The 27,004-nt window shown below is 35.6% G+C and overlaps 2 protein-coding genes across 2 annotated transcripts in view; one reads left to right on the forward strand and one right to left on the reverse strand.

Moving 5' to 3' along the window:
- LOC131165728 (ricin-like) overlaps positions 1 to 27,004 on the forward strand; it is a 630,504-nt gene that overhangs the window by 360,975 nt on the left and 242,525 nt on the right. The window lies entirely within an intron of this gene.
- On the reverse strand, positions 18,796 to 20,355 carry LOC131165727 (cyclin-U4-1-like). The gene is made up of 2 exons (XM_058123745.1): positions 19,913 to 20,355; positions 18,796 to 19,435 (listed from the first exon to the last, which is right to left on the reverse strand). The coding sequence occupies exons 1-2, from the start codon at positions 20,245 to 20,247 to the stop codon at positions 19,177 to 19,179; spliced, it is 594 nt and encodes a 197-aa protein (XP_057979728.1). The 5' UTR covers positions 20,248 to 20,355; the 3' UTR covers positions 18,796 to 19,176.

A 27,004-nucleotide genomic window follows, 5' to 3' on the forward strand; every position in this document is an offset into this window, starting at 1 on the left:
GATGAACTGTATACAAAGATCTGTGAGCCTCCTCTAGAATAGTCTTCCTGATCTTAGTATTGGCAGAAACACATAATCTGGAACGGAACCGCAAAGCTCCGTCATCTGCGATACTGAACTCCTCCCCCTGCCTACTCTGTACTCTGTCTATCACCTTCACTAGCTCTGGATCTTCCTTCTGGGTAGCTTTAATTCTCTCCTGCAGGGTAGGCTATACCACTAGGCTGGCAATACATACTGGGAGATCACTCTCCACCAACTCTATGCCGAGTCTCTCTAGATCCATTATGATCGGATGCTGGATCCCCATAGCCGCCAACACTGGCTCCCTGGATTTCCTGCTCAACGCATCAGCTACCATGTTTGCTTTCCCTGGGTGATAACTGATGGTACAATCAAAATCCTTAATCAGCTCCAACCACCTTCTTTGCCTCATATTCAGTTCTTTCTGCGTAAAGAAATACTTCAAACTTTTATAGTCGGAGAAGATCTCACACTGCTCACCGTACAGGTAATGCCTCCAAATCTTCAGTGCGTGTACCACTGCAGCCAACTCAAGATCATGGGTAGGGTAGTTCTTCTCATATTCTTTCAATTGCCTGGATGCATACGCCACTACCCTGCCATGCTGCATTAATACATAGCCAAGTCCCTTCAAGGACGCATCGTTGTAAATGGTATACCCTTCACCCCCACATGGGATGATCAACACTGGTGCTGTGACTAGTCTCTGCTTCAGCTCCTGAAAATTCTGCTCACAACTATCGTCCCACTCAAATCTAACATTCTTCCTCGTCAGTCGTGTCAAAGGCCCTGACAAAGCTGAGAATCCCTTAACAAAACGACGGTAATAGCCTGCTAGCCCCAAGAAACTCCTGATCTCATGGAAATTTCTCGGTCTAGCCCAATTCACTACAGCCTCAATCTTGCTAGGATCCACAGAAATACCATCTTCAGATACAACATGCCCCAAGAACACGACCTTCTCCAGCCAAAATTCACATTTACTGAACTTGGCGTACAACTTCTTTTCCCGAAGTGTCTGCAAAACCTGCCTCAAGTGCGTCTCATGCTCCTCATAGTTCCTAGAATAGACCAGTACATCATCAATAAAAACAACAACAAACTGGTCTAGGTATTGGTGGAAGACTCTATTCATCAAGTCCATAAATACCGCAGGAGCATTCGTCAAACCAAACGGCATCACTAGAAACTCGTAATGCCCATACCTAGTCCTGAAGGCCGTATTTGAGACGTCTTCTTCTTTCACCTTCACTTGATGGTAGCCAGATCTGAGGTCAATCTTCGAATACACCCGTGTACCCTGGAGCTGGTCAAACAAATCATCGATACGGGGTAGAGGATACCTATTCTTGATTGTCACTTTATTTATCTTCCTATAGTCTATACACATCCTCATAGTCCTGTCTTTCTTTTTCACAAATAAAACTGGAGCTCCCCACGGAGATACACTGGGCCGTATGAAGCCCTTATCTAGCAGATCTTGCAACTGATTCTTCAATTCTGCTAACTCCACTGGCGCCATTCGATAAGGTACTTTAGAAATCAGCACTGTACCGAGAGGTAGATCAATAGAGAAATCCACCTCACAGTCGGGTGGCAAGCCCGGTAACTCATTTGGAAAAACATCCACAAACTCCTTCACTACAAGCGTGCTAGCAAGTTTCGACTCATTCTCTGACATCTCTTTCACAACTGCCACAAACCCCTGACAACCACTCAGCAGTAGTCTCCTGGCCTGAATAACTAGCTGAGGCGGGGATTGTACATGCGACCCTACAAACTTGAATTCTGGTTCCCCCGGGGGTCTAAATATCACCTCTCGTGCACGACAATCTATGCTGGCAAAATTAGGTATTAGCCAATCCATGCCAAATATAATGTCAAACCCATGCATGTCTAACACTATCAAATCAGCATACAATGTTTTCCCCTGAATCTCTACTAGGCAGTTGCGGAGTACCCTACCACACCTCACTACCGACCCAGTCGGTGTAGATACCAACAGTTCAACATCTAATGATTGTGTTTCAGCCTCACATAATTTAATACACCCTAAGGACAGAAACGAGTGTGTAGCTCCTGAATCAAATAATGCAATAAGTTTAAAAGAAAGCATAATGACCATACCTGTCACCACGTCACCTGACGCCTCAGCCTCACCCGGCGTCAGAGTAAATACCTTGGCTGGAGCCGTATTCCTCTGCTGCCCCCCCCCCGTGGTGCCTGATAACCTCCCCGGTGTGGTCTAGGAGCTGGAACTGCATCTAGTGGAGTAGGGCAGTCTCGTACCATGTGCCCCGATCTACCACAGCGATAGCACACCGGAGCTGCATCTGGTGGGATAGGACAATCTCGCACTATATGTCCCGATCTACTGCAGCGGTAGCACACTACACCACCAGCTCGACACTCTCCCCAGTGCCTCCTACCACAAGTCTGACAAACTGGAGGACCTTGCCCTGTCTGCACCTGGCATCCTCCCGTCTCTTGTCTCCGCCCTCTACCATGATTACCTCTCCTCCACTGACACAGCCTGTGACCCTGCTGGTAGCTTGTAGATGCAGATCTCTTCCTCTGTCCCGGCTCATCCGCATCAAGACGCTCACCAATCTCTGCCAAGGCCGCCCTGTCGACCAACTCAGCGAAGTCCTGGATCCGCAGCACCACCACCTGCCTAAATATACTCAGCCTCAAGCCTCTCTCAAACTGCCTCGCCTTCTTTCCCTCATCAGGAACAATGTATGGGGCGAATCGAGAGAGCTCGATAAAATGTGCTGCATATTGCTGGACGGATAGCTGTCCCTGCTTCAGACTCAGGAACTTTTCTACCTTAGCCTCCCTTACAGTAGCTGGAAAATATCTGTCAAAGAACAGATCTTTAAACCGGTCCCATGTCATTGCTATTGGAGTCACCCTCTGCTGCTCTAATAGTCTCACCGTAGTCCACCACCTCTCAGCCTCTCCTATCAATTTATAGGTGGCAAAGAGGACCCTCTGTTCCTCAGTACATTGCAGCACAGTCAAGATTTTCTCAATCTCCTGCATCCAGTTCTCAGTGGCTACAAGATCAACTCCACCTGAGAACGCTGGAGGATTCATCTTTGTAAATTTCTCTATAGTGCACCCATGGCCTGTAGATGGACCACTCTGCTCCCTCGAGCTCCTAGCAATCTCAGCCATAACCTACTGAGCCACGCTACGTAATACCGCATCAGAGTCGGTCCTAGCTGCACCTGATGGTCCTGCTCCATCACTGCCACTCGCATGGGCACTATTTCCTTCTGGATCCATCCTGGAAAATAGAAGTTGCAATTCGGTAATCCTATCCTCATAATTTACCCACCTATCCTCACCACTCATCTCAACATTTCTAACTCATTGTTAATCCCCAGTCCTACATTCTAGGAACACAACCTGACAATAGCTTACTATGGTTTTCTTGAAATCGTCACCCCAGGAAAAACACAGAAACTACCACGGAAGTCTTGCCTCTAGACTGTAGAATAAAACCTCAAATCATTTCCTAAACTCTGGTATTGTTCCTGCTGTACTCTAAAGTCTACAGAACCTAGCAACCTAGGCTCTGATACCAACTGTAACGACCTGCTCCTTTTTCACATATTTTTTTTTTAATAAATAAATTATCATCACATCATACATTCCAGCTCAGCAGGTCACAATCCACTTGGGCCCGTGGGCACTAGGGATATATCAAAGCATAAAGCAGAAGCCCTAGCAGCAGAAAATATACAAACATGTACATCTCAATACCATATACCACAATATACCAGAGTTACTACAATCACTGTATTTTCATATATACATCCCAAAAATAAAACCTAGGGACATTTCCCACAAAATCTAACTGTCCCTACAAAACTTACGCTTCAAAAAGGGTAGATAGACCGTACTATATCAGCGGGGCTTTTCTCGCTCTCCTATCCGGGGTTCCTGAAAAGTTAATAAGATTTAGGGGTGAGACACTTCTCCGTAAGGGAAATAAACTAATACCAGTGTGTGGCAACATAAGTATTATGTGTTCTACATATATCATACATAACATATTCAATACTGTTTATCAAATCTGGGAAAACATACATATATATCAACACATAGCAGAATATACTGCATTTTCATAAACATATCTCATCTCATACACTAATAATAACATAAAACAATCCTGGTAGGTTAGCTGGCTGTTGTCATGTGTTACCCCCACATGACTGGATTGTGTGGCCCGAAGGCGGGACCTGACAATGGTTGGCCGACCACTGTCAAGTCAAATAGTAGTCTGTAGGTCCGATGGGTCTACCCAGACTGGTCCGTACACCAGGGGCGATAACAGCACACTTCTTGAAAATAACTACATCGACCATCCAATCTCACACCACTACGTACAGCGGCGTTAACACAGATATCATGATCACGATGACCATGGACACATAGCAATGGTACCGTGCAAGTGCTAGCTTAGACCAAGCCAACCAGGTTCTGATATCATATACATATACTAAAATCGTGATACATGGATAACTTATATCATTAATTATCAAATCATTCATATCATTTTTCACATATACATATATCATGAAAATCATCGGCCCGTACACCGGCAAATCACATAGCACAGCCCGTACGCTGGCAAATCTCATCCACATAGCACGGCCCGTACGCCGGAAAATCACATATATATATATATATATCTCGACCCGTACGCCGATTTTCCATCATAAAAATCCATATCGTCCCCATTCCCAGAAAACAGTATTTCACAACATTTTTATACTCATGTCACACTAAACAAATTTTCTACGTATAGTATTTTCCAAATATAAATCATATATATAAATATATTTATTTTTCTTGAAACCAGATGCTACATATATATACATACATTTTCTCAAAACAAAACTAGTTTAGTTTATTCCCTTACCTGATTCCTGAAAAGTCCCTAAGAAAATCTTCCCTGTACCCACAAGGTTCTCAACTCAACACCCTGAAAATAAAAACTCGCAGAATTAAAGTTTAGTATTTTCGTACGTACAACATTTTCTATAACTACCACTAAGTCAAATTCGACTTAAAAAGTCTTACCTCAACTTAGGGATGATTCCCAACGTTCCCAATCAACACCTTGGAATTGAAATTTTTCGGTATTAAAGTTCAGTATTTTTACGCGTATATCACTTTCTTCAACTGTCAAAAATCCAAATATTGAATATAAAGCCTTACCTTGGATTTGGGATGAAATCCAATTTCGTTTCCTTGACGATTCACTCCGGCAGACTTGTAGAGAACTTCGCCAGGAGCGTCGTGGTGGCTTCGGTTTGTCGATCCGGCGTAAAACTAGCCTAGAATCGAAGAGAGAGAGAGAGTCATAGGAGAGAGAGAGAGAGAGAGAGAGAGAGAGAGAGAGTGCACTCACGCACACCAAAAATCCAATTCAATTTGGATTTTGACTTTCAAAGCTTCTTGAAGAAGCTTGTGTTATTATATATATATATATATATATATATATATATATATATATATAAAATAATAAAAATTAATTAAAGAAAAGAATATAATAGTATCTATCACACTTTATATATATATATATATATATATATATTTGTTCCTTATCATACTAGTCATTTTACTTGTTAATTTAATTTATTAATTTTATTTTATTATTATTATTTTTTAAAATTTTATTCTTTTTTTTTTCCCGGTTACTACATAGAGCTTCAAATTTAAATCATGTAAGATGCATGCACATTCAACCCTAATTACTATTACAACCCAGAAAATAAATAAAGTTTTCGTGTCTTCTGCTCCTCAATGCTCCATGGAATATGCCGATTGGTGTGCTTCTCAGTGCTCTTTACGACTTCCATTTTACATTCATCACTTGTGCTTACTGAAATATAAACCTGTTCACACTCAGTTACACAAGTGGGATACTGTGGTTTGTTATTATCAAAACAAGGATTGGACTCAAAAAGTCAACACACTCCCCCTTTTTGATGATGACAAACACATGAGCAAAATTGAGATTGCCTGATAAGGCTACCCCTTACAATATGCATAAATTCAAAATGATATTCAAAAAAGCTCAATCATAAACATGAAAACTTCACAAATTTTCAAGTTGACAGTTAAGCTCAGTGGTTCAATGTGCAGTTTATGTTTGGAGCTATTTTAACAAAATATTCAAGTTTGTGCATTTGTCATTTCCCATTTTGAATAACAAAAGGCAGAGATATAAAAGGGGTTTATAATTTTGCTCAAGAAACATCTCCCCCTTTTGTCATCAACAAAAGGGCTAAACTGAGTAGAAAATAATTTTATCTTTTAAAATATACTCAGCAAAGAAAACTCCCCCTTTTTGAAGAAAAGAAAAGCTCTCTCCCCTTATGTGATATAACAGTTGGGCATAAAAAATTTATAACTGTTTTAAAGATATATGGCAGTTAAGCACAGAACAATTTTCATAACTGGTCATTAAGAAATTAAAAAGCATATGACAAATAAGATCAGACCAGGATGATCCACGAACCATGACAAATTAAACATATCATAAGACTCGTAAAAGACTTGAGTTCAACACGCACGACATATGATAGAAAATGTTGGTTTGAGCATAAGAGTGGTCTAACGAGTTCATATACATTTTATATATGATCCATAAACTAGTTATATAGCACCCTTTAAAAAAAAATTTCATGACACAAAATTTCAAGACAGTACAAGCACAGTCATGAAGACGTTTCAGCATACAAGCAAGACATAAAATATATTTTATATAAGTTCAATTCTTGCTTTTATAAATGTGTATATATATATATATATATGTATAAAAATATATATGTATAAAAATATATCCCCTTAAAATTTTTAATAAATCGAGGGGGCTTATGCTTGCTGAAAAGGAAGCTTTAATCAAAAGCTCAAGCAAGCATCATTTTCCTAGTTAAGCATTTAAGCACGACACAAAGTATGATCAGAAAAATGCAACCATATAGATCCAAGGTTGTTAAATAAATTTAAGAATGGGGATTATATGGAAAAACCTAAACCACTGTGGCAAACAAAATATTTTCATTTATTATATTCAAGGAAGACATTAAAATTAATCACAAGCCACAATGAATTTAAAAGCCAAATCTAAGCAGGAAATGTTGTGAGCACAACAAGATAGAAAAAATAATTTCTAGGTGCTCCCCCTATCAATTTGAATGCGTGCTTAGATTCTTTTAACTACTTATACTGATATAATTTGTGAAAGTTCAAGCAATATAAGTATTAATTTCATATTTTACTAGATATTTATTAGACGAATAAATTTCACCAGTAAAATGTCCCTAAACACACACATGCTAAATATCAAGTACTAAGTCATGCATGGTGTTCATGTGTACGCGGAACAATTCATATCAAATATATTCAGTAGAGACAAGATATGATGTTCAAGGTGCCTAGGTAAACTTGGGACTGAAAAAGTAGAAGCAATAAGAAATAATGTGATTCCATGGGTCAATTGATTCTTATCCTTTTTCAAGGATGGGGCTTAACCTCCCCGGTATAGTCTCAAGCATACAAAAGTGCATTAACGTTCAAGGATGAATTTCATTTCGGCACACTCAACACATGTTCATCCTTCTAAATATTACTTAGCATGCAGGAGATTATAGGCATTAATTTCATTTTCCTCAAAAGTGAGGCTTAAACTCCCTCCTGTATATTTGCATGCATACATACTTGCATTAAGTTTAGGATGATAGTCATTTAAGAACATTCCTAAAAAAATTCATCTTTTCAAAAGATTTTCAACTTGCTGCAAATATAGACATTTTGCACATACTAGCATGACATATTGCATTTCAATTTAAATACACAATAGTCAATCAAGGCTATACTCAAGGGTAATGCAATAGGGGTTCAATAAGGATGACACAACTCAAAATTCACAATGAGTGTGTGTGAAATGAAAAACTCCCCCTAAGTCATGCAAATTCCTTAGTCAATGGACTATCATCAAAATATGGAACATTCAATTTAAAACGGGATGATGCTTTACCATTTGGTTCCGGAGTGAAAGTACATAATCCAAAAAAAATTTGACCAAATGGTGTCCATGAACTAAGTTCATCCTAAGACACAACCTAAATGTGTACACGTCTTCAAAATACATAACAGTTTGGATTTCACATGTACTATCCCATGTAATTACTGTGCATCCTAGGAAGAGAAACGTGATGCTTATACTAATCAAAAATTGATTTCACTAGGTATACTAGATAGTATAATTGGTCCTTTTAATGCAGCTATACTGGTTATCTGTTAAGAGATTTTGTCATATGTTCAGTATAGTCTTCCTTATAAGCTATAGATGCATCAGAAAATATATATAGAGGCATGCAATAATGTTCATGACCCAAGAACATTTTATGTCAAATCATTAGACTTTAAGCACCGGATATAATTTTTAGGGTATTCTCAAGAGCCTCAATATTTAATAAATGAAGATGATGCATACAGATCATTTTTGTGCTTCCTATAGGGATGGAGCTGGGCTCTCCTGGTTATTCGATGATTATGCAAGGATGAATTTTAATTTTCTATTTGGTTTCACTCATCCTTTCAAAAATGTTTTAACATTAATTTTATCATAATCATCTTTAGCACAAGGTTTTGGTTTGGGAAAAATCCTATCGAAATTTCGGCAACATGCCGTCTGTAAATCGGACATTTCCCAATTTTACCATGTACCTAAAACCAAATAGATTCACGCAATCAACAAATAATAGTCCAGTTTAAGCATGCGAGAACCTATTTCAACTACCAGCATGCAATTCTCATCAACTGCATCCGCTATGCAGGAGGCATTCTAGACTAAGCATGCAATCAGGTAGTTCAATCAATATATCAAAAAGAATATAAACTATCCATACGGAAATATGATCATTAGGCAAGTGATGGATAGTGGCATTCAGTACAAATAAGTTGTCCATCAAATATAGTTGAACTTAAATCAAAAGATGGATATATGCATTTATTTTAAAAAAAAATGATCCATTCATGAGAAAATATAGTCATTTAAATAAGAATGGACATAGGCATTTAGCTCACATCAAATCAAATTTAAAATAATATCCATCAATCATAGAGTATATTCATTAGCACAAATGGATATTTGTATTCAACTCATATAAAGCATCCAATATATATGAAATAATAAGCATATTACAACAAGATGCATATTGGATGAGTTTTGAAAATATGTTGCTCCCACTCAATTATGTAGCCAAAGAATTATATGTTCAATTAATTGTATTTGGCATAACAAACATTTTCAAATATGAGGACAAGCTTATGAATTCCTTGAGTTTAATTCATCATTTGAAAATGATTTATCGTTTAAGCTCAATTATGAGTTTAGGATTATACATTACATAGCATAAGATCAATTTCCTAAAATTCAATACTGTGTGATGGACAAATATATGCGATATCTGAGACATTCATACTAAAGCATATATAGCATCAGAATTCTTATAACAATTAAAACATTTTGTCCATTTGAATGAGATTTATTTAAACATGCTTATGAGGTTTAATTCAAAAGCTGATAATGTTATAAGCATGCATTAGCCACAATATTATCATATATTAACCAATCATAATTATATGTATATATTAAGCTTAGATTGGATAAGGTCATTAAAATTCATATGTTAGCTAGATTTCCTTAGGGTTCTCAGTAGAATAATAGAGCATACTAAAATATAATCTTTTAAGCATGCATCTCTATTTAATCATTTAAGGCATTTTGATTCCTTATATATATATATCTTAAAATCTTATGAGTATTAATAAGATATTCTTCTCAAGTGCACCTCATAAGACATCATGCTATTATCATAAAAGATTTATCATGATTTATACAAAGATTTAATAGAAGATATATCATACAAATCATGACAAGAAATTAATATAGAAGTCATATGATTCATGACGACAAATAAATCAAACATAAGATATATCATGTGAATCATACTATGAGTTATTCAATATATTAGAAGGATAAAAGATATACCTTTAAGTTTTACTCCTTAATCGTTTAAGCTTGGAGTGGTGTCATCTCTCTTTCGGTTCCTTATACCTTTTATGATTCCCAAAGGACCTTAGCACTCAAAAGAATGAACTTACAAAGGCATTAGTGACTAAGGCACACAAAAAATATGCATGGCACACATATGACATGCATTAAAACATATGTCATGCAAATTTAATTCATTTTCAAAATTTGGGAAATTTGCAATTTGAAAACATTGTCAATGGGATATGATAAGCATAACAAACACGAGTACTTTCCAAATCCACCAATCATTTGATTTTACAAACATATTTTCATATTTAACACAGTAAAATCTATGCAATAAAATAGTGGAGGATTTGCAAAGCACTGACCCTCAAAATTGGGATACACCGAAAAGTTGAGCCGTTGCGATCTTTATGCATAAGCGGTTAAGTCTTTTGCAACGAGGCTCTGATACCAATTGTTGGAATTTGTGTGATCCCAAGAGGGGGGGTGAATTGAGTTTTAAAAACTTTTTGGCTAATTTAAACAATTCGCCAATTCATTACAGTATCATATCCCATTCAACATGCATACGTGTATGTAAAGCGAGTTTAACAATAAAAGTAAACATACACATGTGCAGTATCTTATTTAAATCAAATGGGTGCATGAGAATAATTTCGACATTAAATAAACATTCATACACATGTTGAAATTAAAGTGCAGGAATTTAAATAAAATAGAAAGAGCGACACCAGATTTGTTATCGAGGTTCGGCCAAACCAGCTTACATCCCCGCCTTGGGCTTACCCCCAAGGATTCCACTATACCTGCTCACTTAACTAGGCGGAGTAAAAGCCTTTTACATCCTCTCCTTACAGGGATAGGAAAACCCCAACTCAATTACTAGGCTGAGCCAAACTAGTCTCACTTGCGGGGCTGAGACTTCCCAGTTCAATTTCGGGTTGAACCGAACCGGTCTCACTTGCGGGGCTGAGACTCCCCAGTTCAATTAACGGGCTGAACCGAACCATTACATGAAAATCATTTTGTACATAAAATATGCTTCTAAACTAAGCAGGGATGTACAACATTAAAATCTAATATGCATTCTCATATGATTTTTGAAATGAAGCTCATGTAGAGTATGAGTTTTCTCTCAAAATATTTTTCAAGTAAAACTTGAGAGTTTGGAAAAAGATTTTATTTTCTAAAATGATTGACCTTTATAAAATAAATGGAGAAGCCTCTCAAGCAAGTATATATTAATTTGATATATGCTTAAGGCTTCCTCTTGTATAACCCAAAAAAATTCTCCAACAAATGTATTTCAAGATAAGAGTAGGAGAATATTAGGGTTTTCTCCAAAATGATTGACCTTAATAAAATTAATCCCAAGAAGGCATTCAAGCAAAATATATGAGCAAGAATATTAGCCCAAGCCTTCAAGACATTTTTCACAATAAATTTCTTCAAAAAATATTTTTCCAATTAAAAGAATATGGGATAAATTTAATCTTTGAAAAACATGAAAAATAGAAATGCTTGCAAGCAATATACATATAGAGAATGTTATATGCTCAAGCCTCTTCAAATATAACCCCAAAAATATTTTCCCCAAAAATGGTTTTCAAAAGAAGAGAGTAGGAGACATTTTAATATTTGAAAATATGTCACAAATGAAAGAAGAAAGCCATCAAGCAATATATATGTATATGATATATGCTCAAGCCTCTTCACATAAAACCCCCAAGAATATTTTCTCCCAAAATGATTTTCAAATAAAAGAAGAGTAGGAGAAAAATGAGAATTTAAAGAACAAATGGGGTATAGAAGTGTGGGAGAATCAAAGAATGATAAACTAAATTAACAAAGGGATTCTCTAACATTTTCAAGTGTTTTGGGGTTGTATTTATAGGCAAAAACCCCTTGTAACCGTTATATAGCCGTTGGGACCTTAAAATATATTTTTATTTTGAAAACTAACCGTTTTTCGGCCATTGGGACACTTTCCCAAGAAGGTTGGTCGACCGAGGCTTGAAATCAACGAGTTTTGGTCGACCGTAGTTAAGGCTTGGTCGACTGGCCTCTACTTTTCTGTACAGGCACTGTTCAGTGTTTCGGTCATAACTTTTCCTATATAACTCCAAATTGGATTTTTTTGATACTAATTGAAAGGTAAGAGAAAATTCCACAACTTTCATGTTTAAGACATTTTAAGATAATGATTTTTGGCTTGATAAAAATGTCCATCAATGAGACAAAAGAAACATGAAGGGAGTTTTTCTCTTACGGACATGTTTCAGTGTTTTGGCCATAACTTTTTCTGTGTAAGTCCAATTTGGACGTTCTTCGTATCAAACTCAAACTATGGGAAAATTCCACAATTTTTATGTTGAACATGGTTTGATATGAGATTAAATTGGGTGAGAAAATTGTTCATTTCTAACATTCAGTCGATTGGTCGGTTGACTGACCCCTTTGAAAAATTTAGTTTTTGCCTTCTTTTAACTTTAAAACCATTTAAAAACCTTTGTATAAGTTAGGCATTTTATGAAAAAAGTTTTTCATGTTATTTGGAGGTCCTATGGTCAATCTAAGGTCAGGTAGAGCTTCAAATTTAAATCATGTAAGATGCATGCACATTCAACCCTAATTACTATTACAACCCAGAAAATAAATAAAGTCTTCGTGTCTTCTGCTCCTCAATGCTCCATGGAATATGTCGATTGGTGTTCTTCTCAGTGCTCTTTACGACTTCTATTTTACATTCATCACTTGTGCTTACAAAAATATAAACCTGTTCACACTCAGTTACACAAGTGGGATACTGTGGTTTGTCATTATCAAAACAAGGATCGGACTCAAAAAGTCAACAAATTTATAATGAAAAATTACTCCCATGTCACACGAATTTAATATCATATGCAATTATCCCAAATATAAACTTTAAACAAAATCATCATTTTCTAGTACTCAGAAGGTTCTAAAAATCATATAGATAAATAATAAATTTCATACGCTCGTAAATAACCGGTTCACCTTAATAAAATACTGATATAATTTTATTCCCCCTTACCTGATTTCCTGAACTACGCCTGCAAGGCTCCTAAGATTATACCCGCAGCGCTCACCCGAACCCTGATTCAATCAAATCAACCCCAATAAAATATTATTTTAACCTTTCCCCAATTACAACAATTAAATACCAATTAATTTCTAAATAACCAATTTATTCCAGTTTTGGGTCTATGGCTACAACGATCCCACGAGAAATCCGCTCAACTAGATTTGTAGAGAATCATCCCTAAATTCTCGTGGTGGTGTTCGATCATCCATTTAACTTAAAATTTAAGAAAAATTGAGGTAAGAACGAGAATTTGGCTTACCCTAGGAGTTATGCCCACATTACTCCTATGACAAATCCATTTCGATAGATATATCGGTGGCGAAGAATGAAGTTCAGTGGTATTTTCGGATTTTCAATTGGGCGAGAATCTGCCGTGAAATCGTAGAGAGAAGAGGAGTGGAGAGCGTGAGGTGAGAGAATTTTTTTTTTCTTTCTTTCTTTCCTTTTCCTTCCTGTTCTGCGCCAGCGTGAGAAGTAGTTTTTTTTTTCTTTCCTCTTCTTGCCTTTGTTTTGTTCTAGGTGCTTCCAGAGAAAACTAAACACTAAGTTTTTTTTTTTTTTTTTCCTACTTGGTTCAGAAACTTAACCACAAAGTCTTTTTTTTTTTCCTTCCCTTTATCCATACTTTTACCTTTATATATTCTTATATATATATATATACCCAAAATTCTCAAATTTCTTAATTTAATTAATTTTCTTTATAATAATTAATTAATTAATAATTATTTATTTATTTATTTATTTTTTTGGGTCATTCCAAGGTTGCTCCTACCCACAAAGGAGCTTGTAAAGTTGCTTTAACCCGCAAATGAGTGGGATAGTGGAATCCTTAGGTGTGTTGTCTAAGGCGAGGACGTAGGTGAGTCCGAACCTTGTAAAACTCGTGTTGTCCATCTCTTCCCTACTCTCATTTAATTTTTTACTCATATAAACTGCATGGTTGGATATTTAATTTTTGCTCATATAAAACTACATGGATTGGATATTAAATAAACTAAAAATTAATTTGACTTTGGGATTGCGGAAACCAAAACGGGAGTATGTTGGTTGATCAATGCAAATTTCTTTGTTTCTCTCTCTCTCTCTCTCTCTCTCTCTCTGCACATGGTTTCTCTCATTTCTTTCTAAATTTTTGGCTCCGATTCTCCTCGATTTGAAGATCAGAAGCTACCACGGTGATCATGAGGAGATTCTCTACAACATAGCCGGAACAGAAATTCAATTTGGGAAGTTTGGGAATCATTCCAAAATCAAGGTAAGTGGATTTTTATATATTTCCAGTATTACCAATTTTATCTGAGCTTAGATTTTGTGTTGTGAGGGTAGATACTGGTGTTTTGTGGAATAAAATTACGGTGTTATATATTTTTAGGGTTAGGGTGTTTTGGGACCCTACAGGCATGGGTTGAGGACCCCCAGCATATACTTTTACGGCAGCTTAGGTATATTATAATTTAGGAGATTGTGGATAGGCAGGTTTAGGAAGTATGAGTGAGATAATTTTTTGAGAAAATTCAGTGATTTATTGAGAAATTTGTATAACTGTATTATTGTAGGATTTTGGGGATAGTACGCTGTAAGTGTGAGAATAGAATTGGAGGTAAGCCTTCCATTCATTTAGGTAAGGGAAATATGCTATGCTAGTAAATTCAGAAATTTTTATCAGTATCAATTATAATATTTGAATATGAGTAACAGGGTGTAATTTTGAAATATGTCAGAATATAAATTTATACAGATTTTAATACATGAGTTTTATTTGGTGTGTGACATGAGTTTGTATTTATTCAGTACAGAATTTATACAGTTTTCAAAATATCATGAAATATATATATATATATATATATATATATATGTGTGTGTGTGTGTGTGTGTGTGTGTGTGTGTGTTCTACAGAATTATAAATTCCCAGTATACATATAGATAGACAATTTACAGAATATTCAGAAATATGAGTTATAGCATTTTCAAGTTACCATGACTTCAGAACCATGATATTCAGATATTCAGTCAGATATTCAGATATACAGATATTAGATATTCAGTCAGTTATTCAGATATTCAGATTTTTCAGACCATTTTTACAAGTATTATGGTTATTTCAAAATCATGGGAAAACAGTAAAACAATTATAAATTCCAGTATTATGTAGTATCAGACCCTGATGAATTATTCAATCAGATTCAGTCAAAAGAGCACGGTACCGTTGCTATTTCAGTTCAAAGTGCAACCACATAACTCAAATAGTATGTGGATTTTTCAATAGTCGATCCTTCCTATGTTGTGGATAGGCTCCCCATCAGTTAGGGTTGAGGAGGCCAATTTGACTTTCGGAGTTTAGTTGACTTATCTTGGTTGGCTAACCAGTGTTATGTCCTGCCTACGGGCCGCACAACCCTGTCATGAGGGGTTAAATCATGACGTACAATTTTCCAGGGTATTATCACAATTATTTGTAAGTATATAGATTTACAATAAACAACAGACATATTATAGTATTAGCAGTATGAATAAGTATGAAGTTCAGTTAACACAGTTGTATTTTAAACTATATAGGTGTGCGTTGCAATATAAATTGTTTTATCAGTTAACTCAGTTCCAGAATTTTTATCAGTATATAATATATGTAACTCATCTATCACACGCTGGTAATAGTATATTTCACCTTACTAAGAGTTGTCTCATCCCAGTAATTTATCACTTTTCAAATGATCCAGGTAAGCGTGTAGATTAGGCACAAAGATAGATGGGACCTTGTATTGCCCTGTCTAAAGGGTAAGTATTTTGGGAGAGTCACTTTTTGAGTGGACCCTAGGTGATCAGGTGGGGGTATTTTGGGAATGGTTATGTATGTATATTTTGGAAAAATATTGACACTCTGGTATTGTATATAAAATATGGTTATATGCATTTTGTTTTCCACTGCATAGGTAGTTTATGGATACATAGGTTCCACGATTCTCACTTGGACCGTAATGATGATATGGATTATATTACAAGGTATCAAAGCAGTGTAATTTAACAATATATGGAAAAAAAAAATGGCATAAAAAATCAGGTCGTTACACTCAATGTTTTTAATGATTTAGGCAACTGACTCTTCGTACCCAGTCGACTAACTCTTCAAGAATTCCAATTTTAAAAATAATGAGAATTTTCCAAAATTGAGTTTTTGAATTCTAAACATTATGAAAACTTGAGAAACATTGCAGGTCACTTGGGGAACACGAAATACTCTTTTCTAAACATCTATAAATACCCCCCAAGACAAAGGATTCAATACACCAAGCAATACACAACTCAATACTCTCAAAAGCTCTCTTGCTCACATACTTTCTTAAGTGCCCTACTGAGTTTTGCTGTGAAACTCTCTCAAATTTCTAAGCATATTCTGAATTCTTTCCATCAAGAAAGAAAGCTCATGGTGATATACTTCTAAAGTTTCAAATTCTTTCTATTGTTATTTTGAATTGAAGTATATAGAATTGTGCTTTATTGTTGTACTAATCAGCTCTTGTAGAGAATGTCTTTGTACATCAAATTTGTTCTTATTTTTGTAGACGAGTTAGGTTTTGAATCATTGGACCAAACGTGGGGTATCCTTTGGAGAGGTGAACTCTAGCCTATTGAAGGAGGGATTGTAAAAGGTTGCTCCTACCTGCAAAGAAGTGTGTAAGGTTGCTTCTACCCGCAAAGGAGTGGTATAGTGGAATCCTTAGGTTGTTGCCTTAGGCGATGACGTAGCCAGGTATGGCCAAACCTTGTAAAACTCGTGGTGTCACTCTCTTTCCTACTCTCATTTAATTTTCTGCTCATATAAACTGCATGGTTAGATATTTAATTTTTGCTCATATAAAACCACGTGGATTGGATATTAAGTAAACTGAAAATTAATTTGACTTTGGGATTGTGGAAACCAAAACGGGAATACGTTGGTTAATCAATACAAATTGTGGAAACCGTAAGGGAGTACGTTGATTGATTAATACTCAAGACTCATTAATTGAAAGTTTGTTTAAATTCTGATTTTTGGAAGAGTGATTGAAAATTTCTATTGTGCTTCATATTGAGAAATCAAGGTCATTAATACAGGGAATTTATCAGCTATATACTTAATCTCAACACTGATTTACTCAATTGTTGAATCTTGGAAGTTTTGCTGAAATTAGTTTATATTAAGAATCTTATTTTGGATGTCTTGGTTGGTTGAATTGAAAGAAGTATTCAAATTGGAATTCTCATTCATAAAGGTATATAACTAAATCAATTTTATGCCGAACTTGTGATTGTAAACCAACTTTGTATGTGTATTTGCTGAAACCAAAAAGAGTTAAGAAAGAATTAATTTAAAAGGGTAAAAAGAATTTTTAAAATCTCAATTCACCCTACTCTTAGGAATGCACCTTCCTTTTCAACTTCCAAAATTGAAAGCACGTAAGAGTATAATTGATTGAAGCCATGTATTGTCAAAAATAAGGGTGGCATCTCCCATCAATGCGTAGCGAAATGAACATTGTATAAAGGATCACACATACATACTTGCAACAAACAAAATGGTGATAAACAGAAAACATTCCACAACCATAGTAATATAAAGAGAGTAATAATAAAGGCAACGACACGAGGAATTATGTGGTTCGGCAAAGCCTACATTCACAGGAGTAACTGGCAAGAAATTCACTATGAAAATAAAAGTCTCACAATACAATGATCTTCTCTCATTCTCTCACACTCTCTCACTCTCTTACATGTTGAAATATGCCCAAAATGACATATATCAACCCCTCAGAGGTTTCCCTCCGAATACCTAGCCACTCCAATGTTCAAATTCAAAATTTAAATTCTTTCTCGCAATTCAGCGACCACTCGTCGACGAGAACAAGGCACTCGTCGACAATTCTGTCCACTCGTCAATGAGTCTTTGCTGCTGTCCTGCACCAAGACCACATTCATATGTTTTTCCCTTTGTTTATAAACTCCCGAAGTATAAGACTCACACCATAGACAACACTATGTGACCTGATTTAACATCTTTAATCTTTAAAAAGTGGGTCAAAAGATTATCTAACGTCATTAGTCTCCAAACAAACTTCATGTGAAAGGATATTTGAATATCATTAAGGTCCCTAATGGCAACACCCCCTTCATTTAGGGGTTTACAAACTTTTGACCAAGTACACCATTTCATTTTCGTCTTACCATTTCTCTCTCCCCATAGAAAAGACGAGAGAATGAAATTAATATTTCTGATCACCGCCAGAAGCACTGAGAGGACCGCTAGCGTATGAGTCGCCGTGCATGATAAAACATGTCGAATAAGGATGAAACGACCTCTCTGAGATAGCAACATCGTCTTCCCACTCACCACTTCATTCTAAAAGTTAAAGGATTAAACTTTGGCTAAATTTTTTATGGCTTCATATTTTGATAGAATCAAAATATTAGAAAAGTAAAACAGATTGATAGAAATCAAATCTCAATGTGTGTACATAAGCTACACATAGCCTACTAGTAGCTATGTGTCCTCCATCAAGAATCAAAGTTAACCACAACACAGTCAAATAAGTAATTAAAAAAATTGGCTCTAATCCTTTTTCAATCAACTAGTAGCTCTAAGAAGAGGACTCTCATCTGCGCTTGAACAAGTAGAGAATCCTTTTGACAAGTATCTCATAAAAATAAAAAGAAAGAGAGAAACATCTTGAAAAGAAACTTCTCAACCAAAAAAAAAATAAAATAATGAACACAAGAAAATCTTTTAATGCCTGACTGTAAAGCAAAAGACTCCCGTCTCTCCGTATATACCAACTAATTAAAAGTCAAAAATTTTTCTAAGCTAACAATCTAGCTTGAGAGAGAGAGGGATTTTTCATTTTTCACTCTTCACAACCTCTAATTTCATGTACAATTAATTAAGAGGCTTCTTCATTATGATCAGACAATCAGCTGTTGTTCATCTTCACCAATCACCATCTTCCTTGAAACCCAATTCCTCAAGCTTCCCTGAAGATCTTTCCTTGATATTGGGAGGAGACTCCACGTAATCCAGGGGCGATTCCAGCAACATTTGGTAGCGGAGGTAGGAACAGTAGGTGTTGTAGGTGGATCGAGAGACGTGCAGGTGGAATCCCAATCCAAACACAAACTTCAATTCCAGAAAATTCATCTCTGCCCTGCTCACTCCTCCAATACTTGCATAGTGGGCATTGTTGTGACATCTGAAAAAAAAAGAAAAAAAAAAGAAAAAAAAAAGAAACAATTAGAGGAAGGAATTAGTATGAATGCATTAAGTACTCTGTTTTATTTATTGAAAAATTAATATGCAGGGGAAGCAGGACGAATTGGGTAGCTGAATTCTGGGGTTTCAAATTATTAAAACCCAAAAATAATCGGAATGTGGTCTTGCGATTCATCATTAGGGTTTAACAGTTGCATGTTTTAGGTCCAGAAGGAAAAAACAAGAACAGATGCAGAGAGAGAAGCTATATTTCAAGCAATCCAGAGGAATTTGAAGAAACTCAGAAGGAGAATTTCAAAATTCACACAATCCCAGAATATTTTCCATTCAAGAATTTCCAAAATTTTCAAATCCAGAAATTAATAGTGAAAGAGTTTCCAAGAAACTAGGTAACTCATTAGGAAACAAATTTAAAAACTCGAAAGAATTCTTTATAAAAAAAGACGCAGAATCTCACATATCATCCGCGAATTTGGCGGCAACCATGACGCTGGTGATGAGCAATCGATGAATATTCAAGGAATTGATGGGGAAACTGGGGTGCATGCGAGAGATGCGATCGATGTAAACGAAGGCGACGACGAAACAGCAGGGGCTGCAGTCGGCGTTCTTGAAAATCCTCTCCAGATACTTCCGTATCGATATGGAGGGGAGGGTAGTGCTGTGGAAGACAGAGACATCCCGGGGCAGTACCCGGCGATTGAGATCGTTCAGTCCGGCGACCTTCTGTAAGAGGAACGAGAGTAAAGAGATGATCTTGGGTATGGCGGCGGGGGTTTCGGGGTTCGCCATTGATGAGACCTTCTGAAGCTTGTGGCAGGGTTGGGTTTTTGTAGGGTTTAAGGGCTGAAGTTCCCATGTGATGAAGGAACGGCCGTTGTGCGAGGGCAAGGGAACGGCCGTTGTGGGCCATGTCGGTAGGATAACAAATTTTCAAAAATTTGGGGAATTTATTTGATGGGAACAAAAGGGATCCTGCTTACGTGGGTGCCATGTGGGTGCCACGTGGATTAGGAGAGGATTTTGGGATTCCGAGTTCAGTAACAAGATCAAGTTACCTTTTTGTTCTATTTTGAAGGATAATTTAAATTGGAGAAAGATTAGTTTAAAGTTGAGATAAGAATGATATTCTCCTATAAGATAAATTTGTTTATCTAATTTGAAATTTAAAATTTTAATTCATTCAAATTAGACGTATGTGTATTCTAATATTGATTTAGGTCGATATCTAGTGAAAATAAAGGTGAGATCGGTTATACGAATGTCATATGGACGTCATGCAAATTAAGGGATATGATTATGAAATCATGATGTTCATTAATAAGATACAAAATGAGTTTTATTGGCCTTGAGAGATATTATTTAAATTGAAAAAAGATAAAGCTGAGGATCTTCTCATGAGTATGAGACCCAAAGGGCTAATGGATTGGGAGAAAGGGCGGTATTCCTCTTATCTGAATTAAAATAGATCAACATATGAGTAAATGTTTCAAACTCTATCTTTTGTTTTTCTCTTTTTTTTTTTTTTTTTAATCTCTTAAGATTGCGTTTGAATCAAGGATTTTGTTTAAATAAAGAAAAGAAATGAAAACGAGAAAGAAAACTATTTTTATTTTATTTCTTTTGCATCAGATATAATTGAAAATTAAAATTTGTTCTAATTTTATTAAAATTAAGAAGAATTAAATGTTAAAAATGTGTAAAATCAAAATTTCTATTCATGATACATAAAGTATCCAAGGAGATCAATGGGTTTTTTTAAAGCGTAACTTAAGGTGTATACCGGGGGTTAACAAAAAATGTATAATCCTTGAGTAGGTTAAAGGAGGTAAATGGAGATAACTCCCAACTCCTTTTAGGTTAAGGCACTTGGTATTGATGTCGAGCGGATTTAGCCACTATAGAAGGGACTTAAGGAAAAATATAAGATAAATGGGAGTTAAGGAAAAATATAAGATAAATCTTAGGCTCACAACTTTTGATACTATTACTCGTTTCTTTAATTTCCAAGCATTCTTGTTCTTTTTGGTTGAAAATGGTCATCATCACAGACTATAGATGTGGAGATCTGATTCAATTTTTAACATTAATAGTTTGGTGCCATCTGTGAGAAATTTGCTTTCCTTTGTTTTGATTTTTGTAACCAAGAAAAAAAAAGTTAGAGGAAGTTCAGGTCATTTTAATTGGTTCCCTAAAATCAAGGAACAATTCAACCTAGGATCTAATGAGGAAAAAGAAATGGGTGGTGCCTCAACTCCAAGGCATGGAGAGATTGACAAAAACATAGGATTCATTCCCAATAGCTTGAGTTCCACTCTATATAATGCATGTTTTTCAATTGCCTGAACAAATGACTGTTGAATGATGCACTTTGTTAGATTATTTCTAGTCACAAAATTTGAAGAATATTTTGATTTTTCTCAATATTTTACACTCTTCAACTTGTTAGTTTGAAAATCTAATCAATTCCATTTTCAATACTACATTCTTTCAAGTCATATTTCCTTTACTTTAGTTAGGGTAGTGTATCTTCATTAATTTACCCATGTAAGAGTAATTGTTACTCTAAGATAATTTCTTGAAAGAGGTGAAGTCCATAACATTAGTCTTTTCCAATACAATAAAAACATGTATGCGAATAAATAATTGACTATTTTTTAAATAAATATTAATTAATGTACCTTTATAAATGACACATGTATCATATATTACATCTAAATTATTTTTGTCACTATGATTCACAGGTTCATTTATTTTGTATGAGTTTTTATTAAAATATATACAACACATACAAATTTGAATATATGTTAGTCTTGTGAATGGCTTGGTTTAGATGAGGTGATTTAACTAGGTTTTGGATGATTAGCGACACAGTTCGTTACAACTTGTGTCATGAAAAATACTATTTGAATTAATAATCACATAATTTGACACCTTGTCCATACAAATATTTGGAACTTTCATCCCTAAATTGGGGATGATCAACTCTAAGGCCTGAAAAGGCTAGATAATCAAAAACCTTATTATGGTAAAGGATCAAATCTAAAAGAGAATAATAAAAAATATTGATAGATGTGTTGGTTGCCCTATGGGGATAAATAGGGTTTAATTAAAATTAAAGTGCTTGATATTCTAATTTAAAAAAAAAACCATGCAAATAAGCAAATATTAAACAATTAACCTAAGAGAGTAGGAATGAGAGAAATACCATTATTTTTTTATAGTGGTTCATTTATCCCTATTTACATTCACTTATCAGGGTCAATTACCTTAAAGTTCTACTATTCCCTTTATTTTAACGATGACAAGACAACAATACATCAACAAAACAACCAAATACACATTACTTTGATGGAGGCAAAGAAACCAAATATAAGAGATGATTACAAAACAACTTTCCTCACAAAAAATGATTTACAAGTTTAAGCACAACAAAACAACTCTCAAAGAATATGCAAAATTATGACACGAGTTGTAGAGAGTTCTCTCAAGAGTAAGCAAATTGAGGCACAAAAAAGACTAAAAGAGGAAAAGGAGTTTTGAAACTTAGAAAATCAATATTAATAGCATCTCTATTGTTCTTTGAGCATAAAAGGACATATATATATATATATATATATATATATATATATATATATATATATAAAGTTTTTGGTGGAACTAGTTGTTATTTGCCATTAGAATCAGTTTGTTGTTCAAACTGGTCAACTTGTGTCATAGGCTAGTCAACTGGGTACTAGTAGTCAGAATGCAAAAATGCTCGCTAAGTCTTTGAAAAGTAAGATCAGTCAACCGATCGAGTTTTCTACCTAAGCCAATCGACCTACCATTAAGGGCAATCGATCACCTAGGCATTCTGCGTGGATTGGTCAATCATCCCTTCTGATCGGTCTTGACCAGTTGTTCACCTTAGTAAGGTTGTTTGGAACAGTTTCTCAATTTTGTTTGTTTTTCATGGTTTAGTTACTTTTAAGCCATGACCCTTATATTCTTAGAGATATACAAGTTATAATACAATATAACTGAGAGAAAAACAACTAAAAAAATGCAAGAAATAAAATTTTCAAGTTCTCTCAATTTTCAAACTATAATGGCTTGAAATCTTATTAAACAATTTCTAATCATAAAAACCAAAATTATCTAAACCTTGGGGGGCTAACAAAATGCACGCCATGTAACCTAATTACAATACATTTTCCTTTTAGTGATATCTAAATGTAATGAAATATATATTTTTTAAAAAGCCTTAAAAGGCTACAAGTGTAACGCCTCGAAAATTTTACTGCTCTGATACTATAAATACTACAACCCGCCCTAAAAAGGGAAACTCGGGTGTTTCTGTCATTACTGAATATAAAACATACAGCGGAAGAAAAACCACCAAAAAACACATTACCAGAGTTCTAACGGTCCCAATTACACGTATGAAACTCCCTGTCATTATATTACAACCCAAAATAACAAAACATGATATTTGGTGTCTCACCAGCTCTGACAACCACTACCAACAGTCTAATCCCAACCCCATAGTATGTTAGATTCGGTTCCTTGTAGGACCTGAAAAATGAGATGGATATTAGGATGAGACACTTCTTAGTAAGACGGATTAGATTAATATCAGTGTGTGGCTAACATGAGTTTCCGTGTGAACATAATACTTCCATTATTTAACTGCACATGAAATGGCATTTTAAAACTGTATTGACCTGTATAACTAAAAATACATAATTTCTAAATAACATATTGTCGGCTCAATATATCCCCTCTTTAATAAATTTACCCATATATGCATAGTAGAGACAACCTAAACTGCTGAACTAGCGTCGTCACGCTTTCCCATTGACATGCTTTCCCCCCATGATGGTTTGTGCGGTCCAAAGACTGGACTTAGCATATGACCGGCCGACCATAGCTAAGTCAAAGTAGGTTGTAAGTAACATTGTGCCTACCCTATACTCGGAATGCCCATTGGGAGGGTCACCTGGAACCTCATCGGGAGGGGTCTCCTAGAACATCATCGGGAGTAGTACTGTACCCAGGCCACAAATCGACTATCCATCATCATACTATCATACCCGTGTGATTGCACTCCCTGCCAAATTTTATAGCTACGATACCGTGCTCATCATAATATTTGATTCCTCAGGGTTCTTAGAGCATATATGGTAATTTACATGAGAAAAATTGTAATCATGAATTAATTTTCATAAATCTGTATAAAACATAAGCTATTCATAATTCTGTAAAATATCTGGCATATTCTATCTCGGCATAAAACCGGCATATCATAACTCGGTGTATAGTCGTCATATCATAACTCGACGTATAGTCGTCATATCAATTGAATCATAATTGTATTAATCATTATGTTCATTTATGCCATTTTAATCATTCTTATGCCATACAATTTTTACTGATAAATTATAATATAATAGACTTGTGATACCTCATGGATGAAAAGACTTAAAAACATTAGATGTTATTACCCATATCAACAAGGTGCACCTTTCTTTTCGGGAGCTTTCTCATAAGAACTCCACGGTTAAGCGTGCTTGCCTTGGAGAAATATTGGGATGGGTGACTTCCTGGGAAGTTTTCTCAGGAAGTGTGTGAGTGAGGACAAAACACACTGAAAAGGACATGTGTTGGTATATGGGACCAGTCATTAGTCCGATAAGGCCCACCCCCTATTTTCTGGTCTAGGTGGAGGAGGAGAGATGTAGTGCTCCCTAGCAGAACTAGGTTGGGGCATTACAAATGGTATCAGAGCCAACACCCAGCCGGAAGTGTGATGAGATTCACATCACCTGAGTTTCGTAATGGGGGTTCGCAACAAAGACGTTGCTTTTTATAAGTGGGGGAGAATGTGATACCCCATGGATGAAAAGATTTAAAAAGATTAGATATTACTACCCATATCAACAAGGTGCACCTTTCTTTTCGGGAGCTTTCCCATAAGAACTCCACGGTTAAGCGTGCTTGCCTTGGAGCAATATTGGGATGGGTGACCTCCTAGGAAGTTTTCTCAGGAAGTGTGTGAGTGAGGACAAAACACACTGAAAAAGACATGTGTTGATCTGTAGGGCCAGTCATTAGTCTGATAAAGCCCACCCCCTGTTGTCTGGTCCAGGTGGAGGATGAGAGATGTAGTGCTCCCTAGCAGACCCAGGTTGGGGCGTTACAAGACTACCTAGGGAACGTAAGATTTGCTGAAAACAAGGGTATGATCATCTCTAGGGTTTAATTTAACTCAAACTATATGTATTACTAGAAAAAGGAGATGAACAACACATTCACTTTAGTTTTTACCAAATACGTATAATAATCAAAACTATAATTTTCATAAGCCTGATTCGTTCAGAAAATATACATACTGTTCATGTAATCATATATTTCAATTTAATCGGTTCATACTTAAAAAATAACTGACAAAATCTAATCCTCTTACCCGATCCTAAAAATATGCCTACCATATTCCTTTGAATGAATCCTAGCTTTTTCCCAAACTCGTCGAAAAAAGAGAAATTGGCCAGTTGAGAGGAAGGAAAGAGGATCAGAGAACATGATGGAGACCCGAGAGAGTTTTAAAGAGAGAGAAATCCAAACCCTATGTGAGAGAGAGAGAGAGAGAGAGAGAGAGAGAGATTATTTTCTAAAAAAAAATGAGCTTACACCTATTTATAGGTAAGTTGCTTAGAGGAAAACCGTCAACGGTTTGGCCACTTACCAAACCAAATTCTTTCTCAGAAACCTCTCGGTAGTTGAAACCGACAATGATTTTCCTAAGATTTCCAAAATTGTTGATGGTTTGGTCTCAAACCAAACCTTCCAGCCTAAAACGGTCGTTGGTTTTTCTGAGTTCTCTGAAACAGTCATTGGTTTGACCTATACCAAACCCATTTCTTTCTTCCTCTTCTTTTTATTTATTTTTCTTTTCATTTTTGGGGTTTGGGTTCCTACAACAAGACTAGCTAAATGGAATCATTTTGTAGAATAACCAAGAGAAAATGAGGTATGCTCATAATGATAGACGAGTCTTGCTTATAGATAAATGAGTTATGCTCGTATCAATAGATGAACCTTGCTTAAATCAACAGATGAACCCTTACTCATAAAATAGATAAGCTTTTGCACATAAGATAGATGAGTTCTACTCACAAGTAGGTGACCAATACTTATATTAATAGATGGGTCATTCTCATAAATAGATGAGTTTTGCTCATATCAACAGATGAGTCTTTACTCATAAGACAGAACAACTATATTCATAGATGGATGAGTATTGCTCATTTTGATAGATACATAAGTTATGATCATAAGACAAATGAGTTGTGCTTATATAAACAAATGAGTCCTACTTATAAGATAAACGAGCCCTTACTTAAAAGACAGATGAATCTTGACATACCAACAGATAAGCCCTACTTAGTAGCAATCAATGAAAATAAGGTGGAATGAAAGCTCTATTGACCATTTAAAAAAAAATGATAAATCCACAATTTGCTCTATAGCCTAAAAAATAATATTTAGGTTTAGGAGTGGAGGAAAA

This window comes from Malania oleifera, chromosome 10 (genome assembly GCF_029873635.1).
Source record: "Malania oleifera isolate guangnan ecotype guangnan chromosome 10, ASM2987363v1, whole genome shotgun sequence".
NCBI lineage: Eukaryota > Viridiplantae > Streptophyta > Magnoliopsida > Santalales > Ximeniaceae > Malania > Malania oleifera.

What these genes read in the sequence shown, in the direction of transcription:
- LOC131165727 (XM_058123745.1), bottom strand. Translation starts at nt 20,247, where the DNA reads ATGGCGAACCCCGAAACCCCCGCCGCCATACCCAAGATCATCTCTTTA. An exon ending in GCCAAATTCGCGGATGATAT is followed by an intron (nt 19,436 to 19,912) that starts GTGAGATTCTGC and finishes TTTTTTTTTCAG; the next exon opens with ATGTCACAACAATGCCCACT.